At 42.8% G+C, this 18,536-nt stretch overlaps 2 protein-coding genes across 7 annotated transcripts; one reads left to right on the top strand and one right to left on the bottom strand.

Annotated features, from left to right (window-relative positions):
* Positions 1 to 509: 509 nt before the first annotated feature.
* Positions 510 to 9,123, bottom strand: cracr2b (calcium release activated channel regulator 2B). Of its 4 annotated transcripts, none has more exons than XM_077006939.1 (18): positions 9,023 to 9,123; positions 6,433 to 6,668; positions 6,217 to 6,328; positions 5,987 to 6,092; positions 5,648 to 5,794; positions 5,458 to 5,548; positions 5,244 to 5,339; positions 4,902 to 5,089; positions 4,735 to 4,806; positions 4,331 to 4,385; positions 2,740 to 2,819; positions 2,440 to 2,548; positions 1,910 to 2,036; positions 1,708 to 1,789; positions 1,489 to 1,603; positions 1,231 to 1,338; positions 1,046 to 1,122; positions 510 to 953 (listed from the first exon to the last, which is right to left on the bottom strand). In XM_077006939.1, exons 2-18 carry the CDS (start codon positions 6,664 to 6,666, stop codon positions 866 to 868), a joined length of 1,887 nt encoding a protein of 628 aa, XP_076863054.1. In that variant the 5' UTR covers positions 6,667 to 6,668; positions 9,023 to 9,123; the 3' UTR covers positions 510 to 865. The 4 variants fall into 4 exon arrangements, 3 of the variants coding, with proteins under 3 accessions (XP_076863054.1, XP_076863055.1, XP_076863056.1); XM_077006940.1 differs by having other exon boundaries at positions 1,264 to 1,338; XR_013131024.1 differs by lacking the exons at positions 510 to 953; positions 1,046 to 1,122; positions 1,231 to 1,338 and having other exon boundaries at positions 1,914 to 2,036.
* A 70-nt stretch (positions 9,124 to 9,193) lies between these two features.
* Positions 9,194 to 13,733, top strand: tmem138 (transmembrane protein 138). Of its 3 annotated transcripts, none has more exons than XM_077006944.1 (5): positions 9,194 to 9,501; positions 10,322 to 11,039; positions 11,220 to 11,391; positions 11,615 to 11,690; positions 11,921 to 13,733. In XM_077006944.1, exons 3-5 carry the CDS (start codon positions 11,266 to 11,268, stop codon positions 12,031 to 12,033), a joined length of 315 nt encoding a protein of 104 aa, XP_076863059.1. In that variant the 5' UTR covers positions 9,194 to 9,501; positions 10,322 to 11,039; positions 11,220 to 11,265; the 3' UTR covers positions 12,034 to 13,733. The 3 variants fall into 3 exon arrangements, with proteins under 3 accessions (XP_076863059.1, XP_076863057.1, XP_076863058.1); XM_077006942.1 differs by having other exon boundaries at positions 9,198 to 9,501; positions 10,322 to 10,999; positions 11,921 to 13,730; XM_077006943.1 differs by having other exon boundaries at positions 9,198 to 9,607; positions 10,322 to 10,999; positions 11,921 to 13,730.
* Positions 13,734 to 18,536: the final 4,803 nt, after the last annotated feature.

Here is an 18,536-nt window from a genome sequence, read left to right as displayed (position 1 = left end):
TACCTGACTTCACTGTCAAAGGAAACATGTTGAAATAAGTTAAATACATCACGTTTTACAAGTAATTGTTCAGATAACACCAGCTAAAAATGTTCCTAAATTCTTTCCACAAAGGTCCATGTTACATGGCTGCAATTATGTAATTTTTTACAGGATTTTTACAAATGTTTTTATTTTAGTTTGTAGTATGTGTGATGATTCATTTTGGTGTGGCAGACCCCTGCCCTTACAGTCTGGAGTCACCTTATCACATCTTCCTGCATTGTATGTTAAAATGAATTGTCAGGCTAGACTAGTGTGTCTTCACCATCAGTCACCTCTTCCAGCTGTTCCAAAGCACTGGAGCTGTTCCAATGGCTACAATTGCAAGTCAACACCTTAAGATTAATATATGTATGTATACCATTTGGTGATTCTTTACGATGCACCCGCTGAATGTATGAGTATGCATACTGTCACCAGCTAGTTGAGAAGAAAATTTGTACCACTCACAATTTTATTAGGTACATCTATTTTATAAGCATGCAATTACAGATTGCAGTGCACAAACCACACCTGTTGCAGTTAATGCTGTACACAGTCTCAACATTGGTGTTGTAAATGTATGGCTGTGAGTGTTGACTGGTTTAACACAAGACAATATTGACATTGGTGTTGTAGATGTATGACTGAGTGTTGACTGGTTTAACGCAACACAATATTGACATTGGTATTATAGCGTCATGGCTGTGACGTTTGTAGCTTCATTAGGAAGAATCGTCACAGGTCCCCTAAGCTCTGACAGACGAGGTCACGCTAATCCCGCCACACCACGGTCCCTTGTCATCTCCTCCATGGTGCGTGATCTTCACACGCTGCTGCCTGTCTATTGGCAGCAGCGCCCTCTGCTGGCCGAGCTGATGGTGAGGTGAAGCGCAGACTCACACTGCCTGTCCTGCTGCACTGTCATCAGTCTACAGATACGCAACGCAGGGATCGGTTTGTTTCACGCACACCATCAACACACACTTATTTATCACAAAACATGATTATTCAAGAGTCTCACCTGGCCAGGTGTGCCATAGCCTCATGGACATTATGGCCACTCTTAGCACTGCATTCAAAGAACTCTGCCTCATATTCCTATACAAACATGGAAAATAACATTCAGATGAGATAAAAGTGAAAGCAAAGTTGAGTTGAAATGTCCATGCGGTTTATCACTCCAGATAAGAATGCGTGCTTCATCACCATAGCAAGTTTCTGGCCTTGCTCGGTGGTCACCTGTCTCTCTCCCCTTTCCTCCTTGTCTGTCTTATTGCCTAGCAACATCAGACATGCCTCTTCAGTCATGTATTTCTGCCAAGAAAATGAAGTAATGTTAGCAATTTTGTGGCAATGGAATTTCACAAACTCTCGGAACTTCGGTGGGTTCCATCCACAACTGATCACTCGTGCAAATGTAAAACTTGTACAGAATGCTTCTTTTGCATGTCAAAGCGGCCTCACCTGTATTTGATCTAGCCAGTCACGCACTGACACGAAAGAGGACGCTCGAGTGATGTCATACACAGCCAGGATCCCGTCTGCCCTGCGGTAGTACTGCTGCGTGATGCTACGGAATCTGAGAGGACGCAATGGACAGTTATTATTAGAGTAATTCTGTAATTCAACAAGAAGTTCAAGTTATTTCATTCTAATATCAGTGCATTTTGTATTTTTTCTAACCTCTCTTGCCCTGCTGTGTCCCAAAGCTGAAGAGCAATGTGCGTGGAATTAAGCACCAGACTCCTTACCTGGAAATCAATACCTGTAAAGCGAATTAGATTTGGTACTGGAAGAAACTGCCCATCGATGCTGATCTGGGGTCAGTTTCGTATTATTATTACATGTGGGTGAAGTGTTTCATGGCAATGCAGTTGCAGTTTACCCACTGTAGCGCTCATTTTGTTAGGGAAGTGCCCTCTACAGTACTGGTGGATGAATGAACTTTTGCCCACATCTGAACTGCCTATAAACACCACCTTAAATACACGCAGAGGCCCAGTTTCTCCAACCTGAGATGGAGATTACAAGGGTTTCTGTCAAACCATTGCAATGGTAGTAGGAACATGCAACACTGACTGACATGCATACTCTAATCATCCCTTCAGAAGATCAGGCTAAACAAACTAGGAGAAGAAGCAAAGATTATAACCTTTTGTTATTTAGTCTAAACAGCGTGCAATAATTGATCAAATACATATCTCAAATCTTTGAATATCAAAACATCAAAAAGAGTGTCGCAGAGTAAATGAGCAATCAGGATCTGGTGTATTGTGGGAAAAACAACGATGGTGAGGACCACTCTCATGTTCACTGTTTGCCATGCCAACGTGTGAAGTTCTGTATTTGCGTGTAACATATGGAGGCCTTTCTGTTCTCCTCCTGCTCCAGGACGCCCGGACGTCTCAGCGGTACCTTCCTGCTGTGTAGCCACGCCACAGACGCTGCTGATTCTGGGCTGCTGTCACAGAGCTGCACGGGCTCAGACTCGGGAAGCTCGTCTTGTGAGTCCATCCTCAACACGCTGGCAGTACAATGAGAACAATACATTCCATTCAATCTTACATCATGTTCATCAGGGCCATCAGGCCAAGGGTTTTTTTATGCAGTAAATTTTGTACATGTAAATATTTGAAGATACTGTATGTATTGTAATGTAATGGTTAGATTTGTTATTCGATGCAAACGTAAGTTAAATGAACTGGTGTGACCCACCTTTTGACCGACTTCTCAGGTAGGACATAGTCCCCAATTACTGACCCGTGTCTCTCTAAGGGTCTCTTCATTGTAGGGGTCTGTGGAACAACCCGTGAAATGTGACACGTGTGAAATGTATTTAGATAGATATAGTGATGCCTTGCTAGTCACGTTTTGTGCATGTGTGTGTACATATGGGGCTTTGGGACTTGCGCAATAAGAACACGGATAAGGAAGTGTACCTTCTGTAAACGTTTATTGTGTACCGTGGCCACGTTAGTAAACACACCCACTGCTTCATCACCTGACAACCTTTCTGTTTTGTTCATAAGATCTTTTAATTTAAGGAAACTCGTCTAACCATACAGATAAATCAGCAAATAAATAAAAAACAAGGTGAACAAAAGCACAATAAAGGAATCCCAGATTTCAAAAGCATGCAGCATAAAAGTGCAGACACGTGACGCACAGACAAAGCCAGCAGGACGTGTGTCCTGAAGCTCGTAGCGTGACCTTCTGAGTTCACCAATAGCACCTGCTACAGGGGCCGGCACTTACAGCTCAGCCCTGATAAAGAACAAGAAAGAAATATTCAGGTTATGTAAGTAAACTGGTTCAGATAAGCAGAAATTCACAGCAATGGAGCCGACTACAGTTTCATTGAAGGTGTTTCCCTCAGAGCTGCTAGCAGGGATTATTACCTCATGGGTGGAGTTGCCACTGAAAGTAAAGCTGTGAACTTGCCAAGCAATCCAATGACCTAGCTGTGGAAGATACTGACCTTAGCAGTGACAAAACAGCAGTGGCATCATGGCTCTCTTTCTGCATGCTTTTTATGTCAAAATTCTTTTCTATTAAATTATCTATTTATCTATAAATAGATCTATTTATCTATCTTTCTTTTCTATTAAATTATAAAATTAATTTTCTACAGATATGTGAAGTGCAGTACGAAATGTTGAGGGAGAAATTCTGCCGTGTTTTCTGTAACAGACACGATAAGGAAATGCTTTTCTACTTAATACATACAAGTTTAAGTTTTTAAACTGAAAACATCCATTACAATCACAGCTTCAAAATGGCCTTGTGTTTCTCTGTCTTACCACAAAAAAACCCATCACAGGTCTGTAACTTCATAAAATGTTGAGATCTGTTGAAATATTGCCTCAGATAACAGATAACATACCCTTCAGCTTATTTTGAAAGCTGGGTTGTCTCAGACACATACAAACTTTGCTCAGAACTAAAAAAAAAACTTTTCACAATTCAACATTTGCACAAGACAGTCCACACTCTGTTCTTGACTTAGGGAAGCCACGGGTAATCCTCCGCCCGCAGAGGGTAAAACCTTCATTCTGGTACAAGCCCATGACACAGCCGCATGCAAAGACAAGAAGGTGAAGATTCTCTGGTGTCCATTGACCAAGGGACAGACATGCAGAACACGGCCCACAGCACTGCGTCAGTGATTAGGAGCAAACTCAAGTGGCCCAGCAAAGACTCCAGGTCAGTAGGGGTAGAAGGAATACACCCAGGGCGAAGCGCCTTGCCCACAGTGGCATTGTGGGTAAGGGAGGAGGGGGTCCGTGAAGGACGGTCTGTGACTAACCCTCTTCTGGTCCTCGTGAGCGTCTTTTTCATCCCGCAAACGCTTGTTCATGTCCCTGAGAAAAGAGACAATGATGTCATGGTCAAAAAAAGAAGTGATTGCATTGTTCTTGCTGTTGCGGGTCTGGGTCTACATCTTTACCACTGTTACATGCCAGATAAGTTCTAGAGGAACTCCCTCCTCTATGTGGTCTTCTATCTGCTATCATGTATGCTCTTCCTGTTTTACACACCAGAGAAAAAAACTGTTTGATCAGCTGTAAACTAACCACCCCCCCCCCCCCCCCAGTCCACAGCTCATACCAGTCCACAGCTCATACCAGTCCACAGCTCATACCAGTCCACAGCTCATACCAGTCCACAGCTCATACCAGTCCACAGCTCATACCAGTCCACAGCTCTCACCTGAGCAGATCCAGCTGCCTCCCCAGACTCTCCCGTTCCTTCTGCATGTTCCTGGACACCTTCAGCACGTCCCTGGCCGAAAAACACAAACCAGTAAGGCCTTGCTTCTCCCCCCCCACACGTCTAACGGTGCGGGGCCCGGCCCGGCCCGGGCGGGCCGCCCTCACCTCTGTTCGCTCCGGTGCTGCAGCGAGAGCGTGTCCTGCAGGAAGTGCAGCTGCTGGAGGGTCTTGTGAAGATCCTCACGGCTCTGCTGCAGCTGTTCACGCAGATCCTCGTTGGCGTCCTGCAGCTGCTGGTTCTGCCTGCACGCGGCCACCTGCTGCTGGCCCAACGCTGCCAGCCTGCTCTCCAGCTGTGGGGGGTGGGGGTGGAGGTGTTGGGGGTGGAGGTGGAGGTGGGGTGGGGGTAACAGTAAGCGCTCATTAGGACGCGAGGCTACGGATGGGTGGTGAACTGCTGAATGAAAGGCTGACTGGATGAACAGATGGGTGGATGTGCCCGTTCACCTCTCTCTGCTTGGCCAGTGTGAACTCCAGCTCCTGCTCCCGTGTCTTCAGCTCCTGAAGTAGCTGCTCTCTTTTGTCTCCCTGCCTTGTGCTGTCCTTCATCACATCATCATCATCCATTATCACCACCACTTTCAATTTTTAAAAGTCCTCTGCAAATGTTACTACTATTACTGTGGAAACGATGACTGTCCTTGCGTTCAGGAACACCTACCAGAGTAAGTTGTTTTTCTCGCTCCTCTTTTATTTGGTTCTCCATGTCTTCATAGAGGGAGCGCACCATCTTGTCATGGTCGTCTTCTCTCCTGACCAATCAAACAAAACCATGAGTGAACCACCACACACACGCTGCTCGGCAGACATGCGCAGGCACTGCAGCCATTTGTATTCACAGATGTGCCGACCTGCGCAGTGTCTGTTCCAGACTGTCCCGTTCTCTCTGGTAGTCCTGCACCAGAACAACAGCGTGGGACAGAACCTGCTCCAGCGTACCGAGCAGGTCCGGCCTGTCCCTCTGCAGACCACACCACAGAGAAAACAGCTCCTTCTGACTACAAACAGTACACACACACACACACACACACACACGCGCGCACGCACACACACACACACACACACACACACACACACGGCTCAAAACCAAAGCTATGGCAGAACTATAAAAACAAAAATATACATCTACAGAATATAAAAAAACAATATGCCTGATGTATTAGTATGGGGATAAAAGCACGGAGACTCACTGTCTAAAGATCTGATCTGCTCCGAGCTCCGTGAGAAGCTGCGTAAACCTGACCTCTGCTGGATCCGTTCTCTCATCAGCACATTCTTCAGTTCCTACCAGCTCCCCTGTGAGAGGCGCTTAGTTAGTTCGCAACTCATTTCTGCATGGTGTCGTATTGCAGGTCTGCAAACACCCACACCACACACAAACACAAACACACCCTCAGCCCATAGGCGCACACACACCCACCCAGGCCTGTGTGAAACTCGATGGGGGTGAGGAACCCGTTTCTCTCCCGGTCCAAGCTCTCGAACACCGACTCCAACTGCTCTGGGGTCAGAGGCAGCTCTCCCTGTAACCGCTGGCAACCACACACACAGAAACTGAGACTACACGATCAGGGTGCACAGCAACAAACTGCTCCTCAAACTAAAGGGGACTGCTGGTGTAGAACTGCTAGGGCACCTGCATGTCCCTCTTGGTGATGAAGCCTTTGGCCTCTTTGTCACACAGGCTGAACAGCTCCTCAGCCTTGCTCATGCTGTCCTGCTGAAGCCCGTCGCCCCCGCCGCTGGGTGAGGAGCCCTGCGTCCTGTCCCCTCCCCCCACCACTGGGCTCCTCCACCTGGGGCCGCACGGAGACGACTGCCCGCTGCCCTCCCCCTCCAGAACTTCACCATCCTTCAACCAGACAGACATTACTGCAAAAACACAGGGGAGACTTTAGTATAGTGTAAATGTCCTGACTACATTAACCTTTACACCCTGTTCATCACTTCAAACCTTTCTGAACAATTATTAAGCACTTTTTGCTCAATATTCTTAGAAGTCTCTTCCAGCCATGAGACCTGTGAGTTAATAATTCGTAACTGAGACACAGTTTCATTTGGTTAAGATGCAGATCTTAGTAGACGAGGTTGCTGAGCAGGAAGTGTGATGGAATAGTTAAGAATAGTTAAGTACTGGACCATTCATCATGGAAGACATGGTCTTCTAATGGCAACTCTCACCCCTGCACCACTGAGGATGTCAATCTAAACATTACTACACTTTCTTTATTGTTTTAAGTCAAAAGTGTTCAACCTCTCGAAAATCCTATTGGTTTGTGTATTACAGAAGTTCTTTGTGCTGGCTATAACTAACCACAGAGATACACTAGGGCATCATTAATGCCGTCTTGGGCCAACAGAAGCATGGCTTTGTCCCTATTATTCTCAACAACAATATGCATATATACAGTCTATTGATACCATAATAACTTTCCAAACTTGTAGGAAACTTTCTAAACAACCTTTAGTAATAAACAGTGTTGTTTGAATAGAACTATTCTTGTACATTGTCTGAAGCTCGCTCTGCTGTTTGAATGGTGACACAAGGGAGCTCTGTGCTTCGTAAACATCAGAGTAACAACACAGAGCAACTGCACAGTTGCCAAAAGGTTTAGATGCAATTCTTGCGATTCAAGGTTTTGCAGCATACTAAAAGAATCCTCATTATTGGTTTAAATATTGGCACATGCCAATGGCAAGTGAGCTTGGCCAAAAAAAAAAAAATCACCCATAGTGGGATCCCACTGGGAGAATTCACACTTTCCAGTGTGAAGTGATCTCTCACAATCTCCCTCCCCGTCTCCAAACTCCAGGATACAGACATCAGAACAGGATGGTCATGTGATGGACCTGAGCTTTGTGTACTGACAGGGAGTGGGTCCTGGCACAAAGTGCACTATACGTAAAGTATTTACCCAAAGGTTCGAGGCAACAGCAGTGGTTTGCTGGGTTGTAGATGGAATGCCCGTAAAATGTAGAAGGTATAGAATGAATGGAAAGGCTCATGACTTTGACTCCACTGTGACTAGCAGGGACAAGGCAGATTTGATGGAGAAAGGGAGTGAGGTCTAAGCTGAGAGCAAAGACCTTCAGGATCAAGTGATCTGCCTTTAACCACTACTGTGATGATCTAAAGCACTGGAGCCAAAGTCCAAGCTGTGTCTAAGATGCTAAAAGCTATCAGCTCTGCATCTATATCCAACATCACCTAGTGTTCTGCAAACAAGAGCAAAGCTATATATAGCTAAACCATGCAGAAATATGTCATTAACTCATTTTATTAAGGTTTTAATTATTAACTCCGTAGATAATTCTCACACAGAATACAAAAAATAAGCACTTTGTATGCTAATAACTGAAATCTGGAAGGATATTATATTGGCTTTAAATATATAATCATATTTTATTAAAAATATATAATGATTGTGGCATGTAACAATAAAGAGCAGCTTCCATCAAATTAATCATGTTAACCATTCTTGTGCGTAATAAAAACTCTGTAATCACAGTAACAACCACACGCACAATAAAGTCAACGCACAGTTTCTCAAATGTTTCACCAGGAGATTACACAAATTACACAAATTCTCAATACCTTTCAGTGTAACTCTGTTAACAGGCATTTTTTGCAGGATGGAGATAAAAAAAATCTGACAGTCCGTTGGATTACGTTACCAATACCCTACCACACTACATGTGCAGTCAGCAGTGTTTCCTACTCTACAGAGTACTCAAGGTTAAATAAATACCTGCTCTCATGCGGACTTCAACAGTCTAAACCACAGAGATTATTATTAGTCACAAACACACTGTATTCCAGCTTTAGGGCTCTCGCAGGGACCCTGAGCGAAATGTTTATGGTGACTGTGGATTTTTTTATAGATTGTATTTTATAGAGTAAATCAGGTCTTCAATTTAAAAAATAAGATTTGCATAATCTTAGGGCATTTGTGTCGACAGAAATATAATAGAAAGTGATTTATTCAACACAACCTGTTGTGTTAAAAGAGCAAGGAGTTGAATATAGTTACATGAATATAATACAGTTAGTGCGTAATGAAAATCCTGGAAACAATTTATCTGCATGCGCTATGGAATATGGAAATGAAGACGACTTACATTTTATTTGCAGCTTGCTACTTGAAATTCTGATACTAATTCATCTCTATATCACTATTTATTTTCGATACTTGTATGTATCTGAAGGATAAAGGTGTCGAACTCACCTTTGGTGGAGTTTGAACGTCTCTGTTTACCCAAACGCCACAGCCACAGGTGTTCATGACGCCGAGCAGTGTCACACACGCCATGGCCACATTCACTTCCACTACGTTCCACAAGAGGGCGCGCTACACGTTATTAATACCGTAATATCACACATAAAAGTCCTTAAACAACGAGGCTTTGTGTTTGAGAAATTTATTTTTTTTCAAATGTAACATGTAATAATAAACGTGTATATAACTATTTTATACTACTACCATACCCTACATTTTTTGTAATATCGTGTAATAGATTTGCGTTTCCTCTGTTAGGCACTACGGTAAAAAGGACTTTAGTTGCCATGGGAGACGTCGTCGTCTCTCGGATTCCAGGGACGCTCCTGTAGGCTAAATGCTAAATACTAGCTAGCGGTGGCAACTGCGTGAAGCAATTCGGTTCACTTTAGCAAAATCCACTGCAAAAGACCTCCGCTGCATTGCAGGTGTGCATTAATTTTATTCAGACAGCCACTATCCAGACAGCCAGTGTTAACAACACACACCGTCCCGTTGTCTCTAGCGGGCTAGCCACACGCTGCTAGCTAAGTGGTAAGAAATGGTCACGTCACTCGTGGCAATATTAAATTGTAACATGTTGTGTGCGCATAAAACGTCTGAATAAGAAATATATCTTATATATTTGTTCACTGCTGCAGACTTCGAGATTTCTATCCGCCAGAGAACAATTATGGTTAAGTTACCTAACTAGCTACGTTAGCTAGCCGACTGTTTAGCTGGCCGACCTGCACTGTGAAGTTACTAACCGTTACTTATGCTGTTCTTTATGAAATTTACAAAGTTAAACATGAGGACAGTTGATAAAAATGAGCTACGATGTTGATTCTTGTTGAATATGTGAATACCTGCTAATATTCATGCAAAATAACAAAACAGGTCTTAATCCGTGTCACTACCCATGACCCTCTCTATGATTACCTGTTCAACCATGTAAAGATCTAATATGATTCACAGTCCAGTGTTAAAAACAAGTTTGAAGACGTATTTCATGCAATGTAACGTAATTGTTTGTGTAGCGTATGAAAGAATCAGATTAAAGGGTACACAGAGGTCTGATCAGTGAAATGAAACCTTAATCCCCAGTGTGAGCTCTCCGTCTAACTACCTACATGCATAACATCTTAAGGGGGACTGGCATGGCATCTTGTTTTTTGTTCTTAAAAAATATATTATTCTTGTTTGTTTTGACTTTATATATTTGATGTTTTTAATTTTTGAGACTGCTTTATGTCATATTTCTCTTAGGTGGAAGAGACCATGATGGCCTTATCAACTGATCCTTATGTCACTGACTGTGCTCAAAGTGGAAGATTGACAGTCCTGACTCTCGTATAAATCAGATAATTAGAGAACAGATAATTACACTTGTAGATATTCAGTAAGTCATGTTGCTTTGGGAAACATGGTTCCCACTATGGCCAAATCAGTGACCCTGACATGCACAACAGTTTGTTAACAAGAGACAAAAATCAGAAGCATTTTTTGGTCCTTTTTTCCTTTTTTTTTTAATTCTTTCATCTCAGTTCAACTGAAGAAATTAACAGGACATTTTTCCACAGGAGGGAAAAAGGCTTACATCGCTGGACACTGGCCCGATCTGATGAGAAGCCAAATATTTGAAACCTTTGGTTAACATTTTTTAAAAGATGAAATGGAGAAGTGTTAAGGTGCTAATTTGTTTTCCCCATTTATGAAAGAACGTCTTGGTGTCAGTAACCACAGTGACTGGAGGACTTGTTTAAATTCCCATCTGTAAGCTCCTGGCTGGGACTGTGGGGCACCACTCAGTCCTGAGATGCTCCAGACCAATAATTACTCGCTGGTGCTGCTAATCCAGCTAGTTCTTCTGGCTTTTGACCTGTTTGTCAACTCCTTCAGTGAACTTCTGAGGGCAGCTCCAGTCATTCAGCTAGTGCTGTTCATGTGAGTCATCAAGGGTTGGGGGAGAATGAGGTCTCATTAGGTACACACTCCCTGAAACATAAAATACAGCAACGTGCAAAACATTTTGGTGCTTGTGTACAATTTAATGTGTGGCGTTTGCTTAATTGAAATTTTAGACTGATGAATCCATATACAATATACAGTTGTTATTTGGTGTTAAAAGTTCTCCCTCTGCTTTCTTCACCGTCTCGTGCTGCAGAATCCAGGACATTGCTATTCTGTTTAACGTGATCATTATCCTTCTGATGATGTTCAACACGTACGTCTTCCAAGTGGGGCTGGTGTCTCTGCTACTGGAGCGGTTCCGTGCCCTGCTCATCCTGTCCGCTCTCTATCTCACTCTCAGCATCTGCCTTCACTGCTGGATAATGGTATATCCCTCTTCTCTCACACCATAGCATAAGAGGCCTGTTTTATTAAACTTCCAATAAACCAAAGCCAAACAGGAAAGGCATGTTTCATTTCAGTAAGACGCCACATTTCCAATGTGTGCCATGTGCATCATTTACATTTTCATTACTCTAAGTAAATGCTTTGCTGATTGCAAAAGCCAATGGAAGTGACACAATTACTAGTCTTGTGATGTCCTTCCAGAACCTGAGGTGGATGGAGTCAAACCGTTTCATGTGGACGAGTGGCTTACTGGCGCTTTTTGTTTTCCAGAGGTTAGGTAAGAATGTCACAACACAAATAGTGTTCAGATTAGTAGCCCAAATTAAAATGAGGATTTTAGTCTAGTCTTGGCAAGGATTCCTAAATCAATTTCATACATTCTCAGGTTGACTGTATGTGTGTTTGTGAAGGAATGCTCTCTATATATTCTGTATAATAGAAACAATTACTTAACAGATGCCAAGATTTTATTTACAGATTTTCTTGGGTTTTTTCTTGGGTGTCTAGGTGCTGTACTATATTATTATTTCTACAAACGCACCACAGAGTACCTCGGAGATCCGAGACTATATGAAGATTGTCCCTGGCTCCGTGATGCCTTTGCTCGAGCTCGACAGTGACCAGTACTTACAAACAACTGGAAACGATGGCATGTTGGACAGAGTGGGAGACGTTTGTGATGTAATAAGGACACTGTAGTTGACGTGTTTGCATTCGGTGCAAAAAATTCTGGAATCATCATGAATGTCAAGAAACTACACTAGAACGTCAGCAGCAAAGGCCTTTCAAGTAGAGGCAGAATGTACATGGGTGTTGAGCACCTGGCTACATGCAGAGCTGGAGTGCAGCCATGACTAAGGTCTTACGTGAGGAGGACGCCAACAGACACCAAAAGCAATGGAATCTAAAGGGAGAGCTAGTCATTTGCATGAAGAATTGTTGGTCATTTCAACAGCAATAACAAACACAGGGTTATTCAAAGTTATTCAAATCAATTTCCATTTCAGGTTTGTCACCATTACACTTTCACTTACTTATAAAGCCATTTGTAAATTGTAGATCTGTTTTATTCAGTGTTTATTCATTTGGCATACACAATATCTAGATTTACAAAATAAATTCAACGGTTAATACTTGCATAGACCTTCCTGCCAGTCCTGAAGATTAAATACTCCACTGTATCAGCAAACTAGCACATTATATATAGGTTTTAAAAACTATTTATGAAGGTTGGAATGGTCTTTCAGATAAACAACAGATTTTGTAAATGTCAGTTTACATTTTCATAAACTTACAAAGTGTTGGACCATTGAATTGATTGTACTTGTATAACTATTTTTATATGCTTGATGGTCTGAGTAATTTGTACATTTATATTTTTTGCTGAATTTAGATTTTTTTATACTAGAACTAGTTTTGCCTGATGTACTAAAAATCGTCTTTGTCAGAAAGCAGAACCACAAGTGCCTCTTAATCAAGCTCAATGTCTAGCCACAAGTTTGCATTAATTGTCAGTAGTGAAATATTAGCACATTGCTACACTTTCACGTGTAACACGGAGAGTGCGGGAACGCACACACCGCGTGTAAAAACAGAGAGGTGGACCAAAGTGCTGGTGTTCTATGTGCTACCCATCGAGCTGTCCTACCTAGGGCTACTTTCACGTCAGGGTTTAGCATAGCCCTTAGTTGTGCACTGCCAGCTGTTTTTCTTTCTTGGATTAACGGTGAATATTGCCCATTTATCATATTTAATCATATTGCAACGTAAATCTTTTTGCATTTTATTGTGTTTTCTCGACAATTGTTAAATATTTTTGTGAATATCCTAGGAAAGACCTTGTAAATATTACTATATTATGTGTTTATAACACATGGAGTTCTAAATGTCTGCTAGTCCATTTGTTTTACACTTGCCAATAAATCATCGTTCTCCCATTTTATCCATCTGTTTATTCCGTCCTACACTAACTGGTTTTAGTTCATTGACCTTGAAACTAGCACTTCTTGGTGTTTAACATTCGTTCTGTTTGGCTATTTTACATGTCTAAAGCAATTTTCTTAAATACATGTAAATAACCATGTAATGTTAATGACATTTGCATTGTCACATTAATCACAGTGGGTTTCTAACCATGGTTGTTCCTTAAGCACAGCGTTCCAGTAATCAGTACATGACTTAACTTATTGCTAACTTAAGTTCTGATAAGGTAATATAGCCTATAAAATGATCGTACATACAGTATTAATGCTAGAAGTACGTACCGATAGCCTATAAAATGATCGTATAGATGTCTGTAATTTTGTGCTAAGGGTGTGCGATGTTTCAGTTTAGTTCACGGCCTCAGGGACCAGGAGATGAGTGTTGTAAAAAATGTATAAATAAAAAATATGCAACTAAATGTTGGTTATACTTAAACACAGGATAAGATGGTGAAATATCCTATGCCACTCCCATACTCCTCACAAGGCCCTACCGCCCATCTTCTCTCCAACAACCATAACCGTGCATGTTATTAACCAACCAACCACTATTAGAACACTGCAACATCTACAAACTGATACTGGCTCGGCAAGGATCCAGAAGCACAGCGTACTATGTTCATGGTCCATTGCTTCAACTGCCAAGTACTCAGATCATCACATCAACCTGGACTGACCTTCAAACAAAGCAACAACGACATCCTAAACACACACCAGTTGTTTGAGCAGAACACAACAACAGCTACAATCTGATACTGGCTCGGCAAGGATCCAGAATCACAGCGTGCTATGTTCATGGTCACTTGCCTCAACTGCCATGTACTCAGACCACAACACAGCCCTAGACAGACCTTCACGCAAAGTAACAGCGACCTTCAAACAAAGCAACAACGACATCCTAAACACACACCAGTTGTTTGAGCAGAACACAACAACAGCTACAATCTGATACTGGCTCGGCAAGGATCCAGAATCACAGCGTACTATGTTCATGGTCACTTGCCTCAACTGCCAAGTACTCAGACCACAACACAGCCCTAGACAGACCTTCACGCAAAGTAACAGCGACGCCCACAACCACTTACAAGCTCTTCACTGGGGTCATCAGGTGGGCACCTCCCTTCGTTGGTGTTTCATTGATTTGAGCCCACAACACCTCCAGGAGGCTCAACGGTGAGGGCTGGCGTCCCAGCCTCACCCCCCTCAAAGCTTGCTGTTCAACCACCTTTTATGTTACCCATTTCACCTTCCCAACGTCTCACTCATAAGACCGGTCAAGCCACCTTTATGGGACATGCCCCCAAGTAGTCTGTGCCCTCTTAATCCACAGCCATTGGCTAGCTCTTTCAGCTACCACCGACAGCTCCTTCACAGCTGATCTTAGCTTTCTCCCTCTAAGGCAGAACTGTGTTAACAACGATGTCATAGATTTAGCCACAAAGCCCCTAGCACCTACTTCTACTGGTCTTATGTGCGCCTGCCATCCGCGTTCTCGCACATTAGCCACCAAGTCAGCGTATTTTAACTTTTTCCTCTCAAATGCTTCATCAACCGCGTCTTCAAATGGAACCGTTAATTCGATAAAGTAAACAATCCGTTTACTTTCCGAGTACAACACCATATCGGGCCTCAATGAAGTTACTGCTATGCACTCCGGAACCTGTAGTTTTCTCCCTATATCTACTAGAAGTTTCCAATCTCGTGCTTCACCCCACCTGCCAACATCAACGGCACAATCGCGTTCTCCTGCACATTTACCCTCCCTCACAAACCTATTTGCGTACCGATTACCAACACTAGTCAATGCATTAACCTCTAAGCGCTTCTTATCAAATAAACACGCTAGCACACTTAGAACTTGATTATGCCTCCATGTATATCGCCCCTGTGACAAACTAACATGGCATGCGGACAAAATGTGCTTTAGCGAGCCAACTCCCGTGCACAACTTACATTTAGGATCTTCACCTACCCACTGTGCGAGGTTTTGAGGAGTTGGAAGGACATCATATGTTGCTCCAAGTAGAAACTTGATGCACCCCGCGTCCATCGCCCAAATTTCCTGCCAGGTGAGCCGCCTATTTTCTACACTCTGCCAACGAAGCCATTGGCCTTGTTTTGCCTGAGACGCTGCTAATGCACGTCGAGCATCTTCTTCCTGTTCCCTTATAAAACTCACTACCATTCGCCTTCTCTCTGGTGACGTGGCTTTATTAAATGTTTTCCATGAGTCACCTGATCCAAAGCCCGCTTTTCCACATTGGACATAGCCTACTATATCGCGCAACACTAACGCGCTTTCGGCCGCTTGCGCCGCTACCCGTGGATTCCACTTCCTCCCTACCTTAGCCACTGATGCTGCTGTTCTTACGACATTATCCTTAGATCCTAATAGAATCACCTCTCGACTCACCCTCGCACATTTAAATTCCTCAACTAAGCTAGTCATAGGTAGTTCTAGTATGCCTTTTCCATATAATGCTACACTACTTAAACAACGTGGCAAACCTAACCATTTCCTTATTGTTTTATTCAAAATCCTTTCCAACCTCTCAACCTCTGTGATAGGTACCTCATAAATTGTCAGTGGCCATCTAATACGAGGAAGCAAGCCAAACTGGATACACCATAATTTTAATTTTCCTGGTAACAGCGACTTCTCTATTCTATTAATTGCCTGCACCAATTCTGTCTTTAAGATCGCAACCTGCTCCTTATCATTTAATGCTGCACTATACCATCTGCCCAAACTTTTAACTGGCTTCTCCTGTACCGATGGTATACACTCCCCTTCCATACAAAAGCTCTCCTGCACCAACTTGCCTTTAACTATTGATATACTTCTAGATTTATTAGGCTTTACCTTCATCCTAGCCCACCTAAGATTTCCCTGTATTTTTTCCAATAACCGCCGCGTGCAAGGTACTGTCGTTGTTAGTGTTGTCATGTCATCCATGAATGCCCTAATTGGAGGTAGCCGTAACCCATCTCGCAGTCTTTCACCGCCTACCACCCACTTTGAGGCCCTAATTATCACCTCCATGGCCATAGTAAATGCCAAAGGCGAAATGGTGCATCCGGCCATTATACCCATTTCCAACCTTTGCCATGCTGTAACAAATTCTCCTGTATTAAAACATAACTGAATATCCTCAAAGTATGCCTTAACCAGCCTAGTAATATTTGCTGGCACCTGAAAATATTCAAACGCCTTCCATATTAGGCTATGCGGCACGGACCCAAAAGCATTAGCTAGGTCTAAAAACACCACATGTAGGTCCCTACCCTCTCTCTTCGCTGCCTGGATCTGACTCCAGATCATACTACTATGTTCCAAACAACCTGCAAAACCAGGAATCCCTGCCTTTTGAACTGAGGTGTCAATTAATTTATTTGCTTTTAGGTACTCTACTAATCTCCTTGCTACTACACTAAAGAAGATTTTACCTTCTACATTAAGGAGACTTATTGGTCGAAACTGCTCTATCTCCTTGGAATCCTTTTCTTTTGGAATCAGGATGCCCACTGCTCTCCTCCACTCTTTTGGGATAGTTCCTTTTTTCCACATTAAGACCATCATTCTCCACAAAAACTTCAGGACATCAGGTGCATTCTTATACACTTGATACGTCACACCATTAGGCCCTGGCGCAGATCCAGCCTTTGCATGGCGAACCACATTTTGCACTTCCTTCCACTTTGGGAGGCTGACATCCATGCAGCCCCCTATTGTGCCCACTGGTGGAATGTCTGCTGGGAGCTCCAACTCCTTGTCCTTATCCTTATCACTATACATACATTCAAAGTACTCTTCTAATACCTTTCTTTCCACATTTAGTCTACCAGACTTCTCTTTGCTAAATAAAGTCTTTACAAACCCAAAGGGATTTCTGAAGAAGGCTGCCCTAGCATGTTCCTTCTTCCTTCTCCTTTTCCTTAACACCTCTGCCCTCCTTAAAGGGGGTTTATTATACAGTAATCCCTCCTTTATCGCATTCTGGAGATTCCAGAACCACCCGCAATAACTGAAAATCCACGAAGTGGAAACAGTATATTTATTTAAGTATTTATACACTATATTAAGGCTTTATAGACCCTCCCCCCACCTTTACGTTACATAAACCTTTCCCATTCCTTTAATAACCATTCCCACACTGTTCTGTACATGTGTGCTTCTCCAGCAAGCAACCAATCTTGTTTACAATCTCGAGTCTCAGGCAAGTGATGCTGGTTCTCGTTTCCGAGAGTAAATATGCACTATTTACTGTAATTCGTACTATTTTATTACTTATAACATTCCTTTGTTGTTAGAATTAATACTTCTATTTTTTATACATTTTGGGATTTTGTCATGTAAAAAAAATCATAAAATATATATTTTTTCCGCCGATCGAAATCCGTGAAAAAGCGAAGATTTTTCTTGGTGATTTACAGACCACACAGCAGTTCCCCTGCCGGCCTGCACAGTCGCTGCTGAGCTCGACTACTGAACTGAAAAAGGAACGAATCAGCTGAGGAAGTGATTCGATTCAGTTCGTTCACTCAAATGATTCGTTTATTTGAACGAATCGTTTGCGAACGACACACTATAGCACAGATATTCATAACACCCCGGCTCAAACTAACAGAATATATGGCGAGAGATTAAGGCGAGTAAAACACGCAGTGGTAAAAACACTAACAAAATAGCGCGGAATACACAACGCGCAAAGAAATACTCGACCGTGAGAACACGGGAGAAAAGCAAACACAAAACAACTCAGAAAAACTCAACGCGTGAAAATTGAACAAAGGATGCCAGGGGAAGTAACTGGCAGCAGGCAAACGCCGCAACAAACAAATAAAAACCCTTCTCAAAATAAAAGTATAACAGATAGGAAATATAACAGGTGGAGGAAAACTTGAGATGGGCCAGGGAGCGGCGCAGGAGATAGACTCAAATAAATAGCAGGGTAACAAGAGAGAGATAAAGAGAAAGTAAGGTGGCGAGACACCTTGTAACGTAGCGTACCAACAGTGAAAGCAGAGAAGGACTGAAAGTGTACCGGCGTGACCAAAACGATTCAACAGTGAAGTAGAAAGGAAAACGGGTGTGACGGATCACTGCTGATTGCGCCTACTCCATCTAGTGCCGACTCGTG

The sequence above is a fragment of the Brachyhypopomus gauderio genome, chromosome 5 (genome assembly GCF_052324685.1).
Source record: "Brachyhypopomus gauderio isolate BG-103 chromosome 5, BGAUD_0.2, whole genome shotgun sequence".
Classification (NCBI taxonomy): domain Eukaryota; kingdom Metazoa; phylum Chordata; class Actinopteri; order Gymnotiformes; family Hypopomidae; genus Brachyhypopomus; species Brachyhypopomus gauderio.
This window is presented reverse-complemented; position numbering and strand designations above follow the sequence as displayed.

What these genes read in the sequence shown, in the direction of transcription:
- tmem138 (XM_077006942.1), top strand. Translation starts at nt 10,872, where the DNA reads ATGCTCCAGACCAATAATTACTCGCTGGTGCTGCTAATCCAGCTAGTT. An exon ending in GCCTTCACTGCTGGATAATG is followed by an intron (nt 11,392 to 11,614) that starts GTATATCCCTCT and finishes ATGTCCTTCCAG; the next exon opens with AACCTGAGGTGGATGGAGTC. An exon ending in TTTTGTTTTCCAGAGGTTAG is followed by an intron (nt 11,691 to 11,920) that starts GTAAGAATGTCA and finishes TTGGGTGTCTAG; the next exon opens with GTGCTGTACTATATTATTAT.
- cracr2b (XM_077006939.1), bottom strand. Translation starts at nt 6,666, where the DNA reads ATGTCTGTCTGGTTGAAGGATGGTGAAGTTCTGGAGGGGGAGGGCAGC. An exon ending in CGAGTTTCACACAGGCCTGG is followed by an intron (nt 6,093 to 6,216) that starts GTGGGTGTGTGT and finishes CGCCTCTCACAG; the next exon opens with GGGAGCTGGTAGGAACTGAA. An exon ending in CGTGGCTACACAGCAGGAAG is followed by an intron (nt 2,037 to 2,439) that starts GTACCGCTGAGA and finishes TCTCCATCTCAG; the next exon opens with GTTGGAGAAACTGGGCCTCT.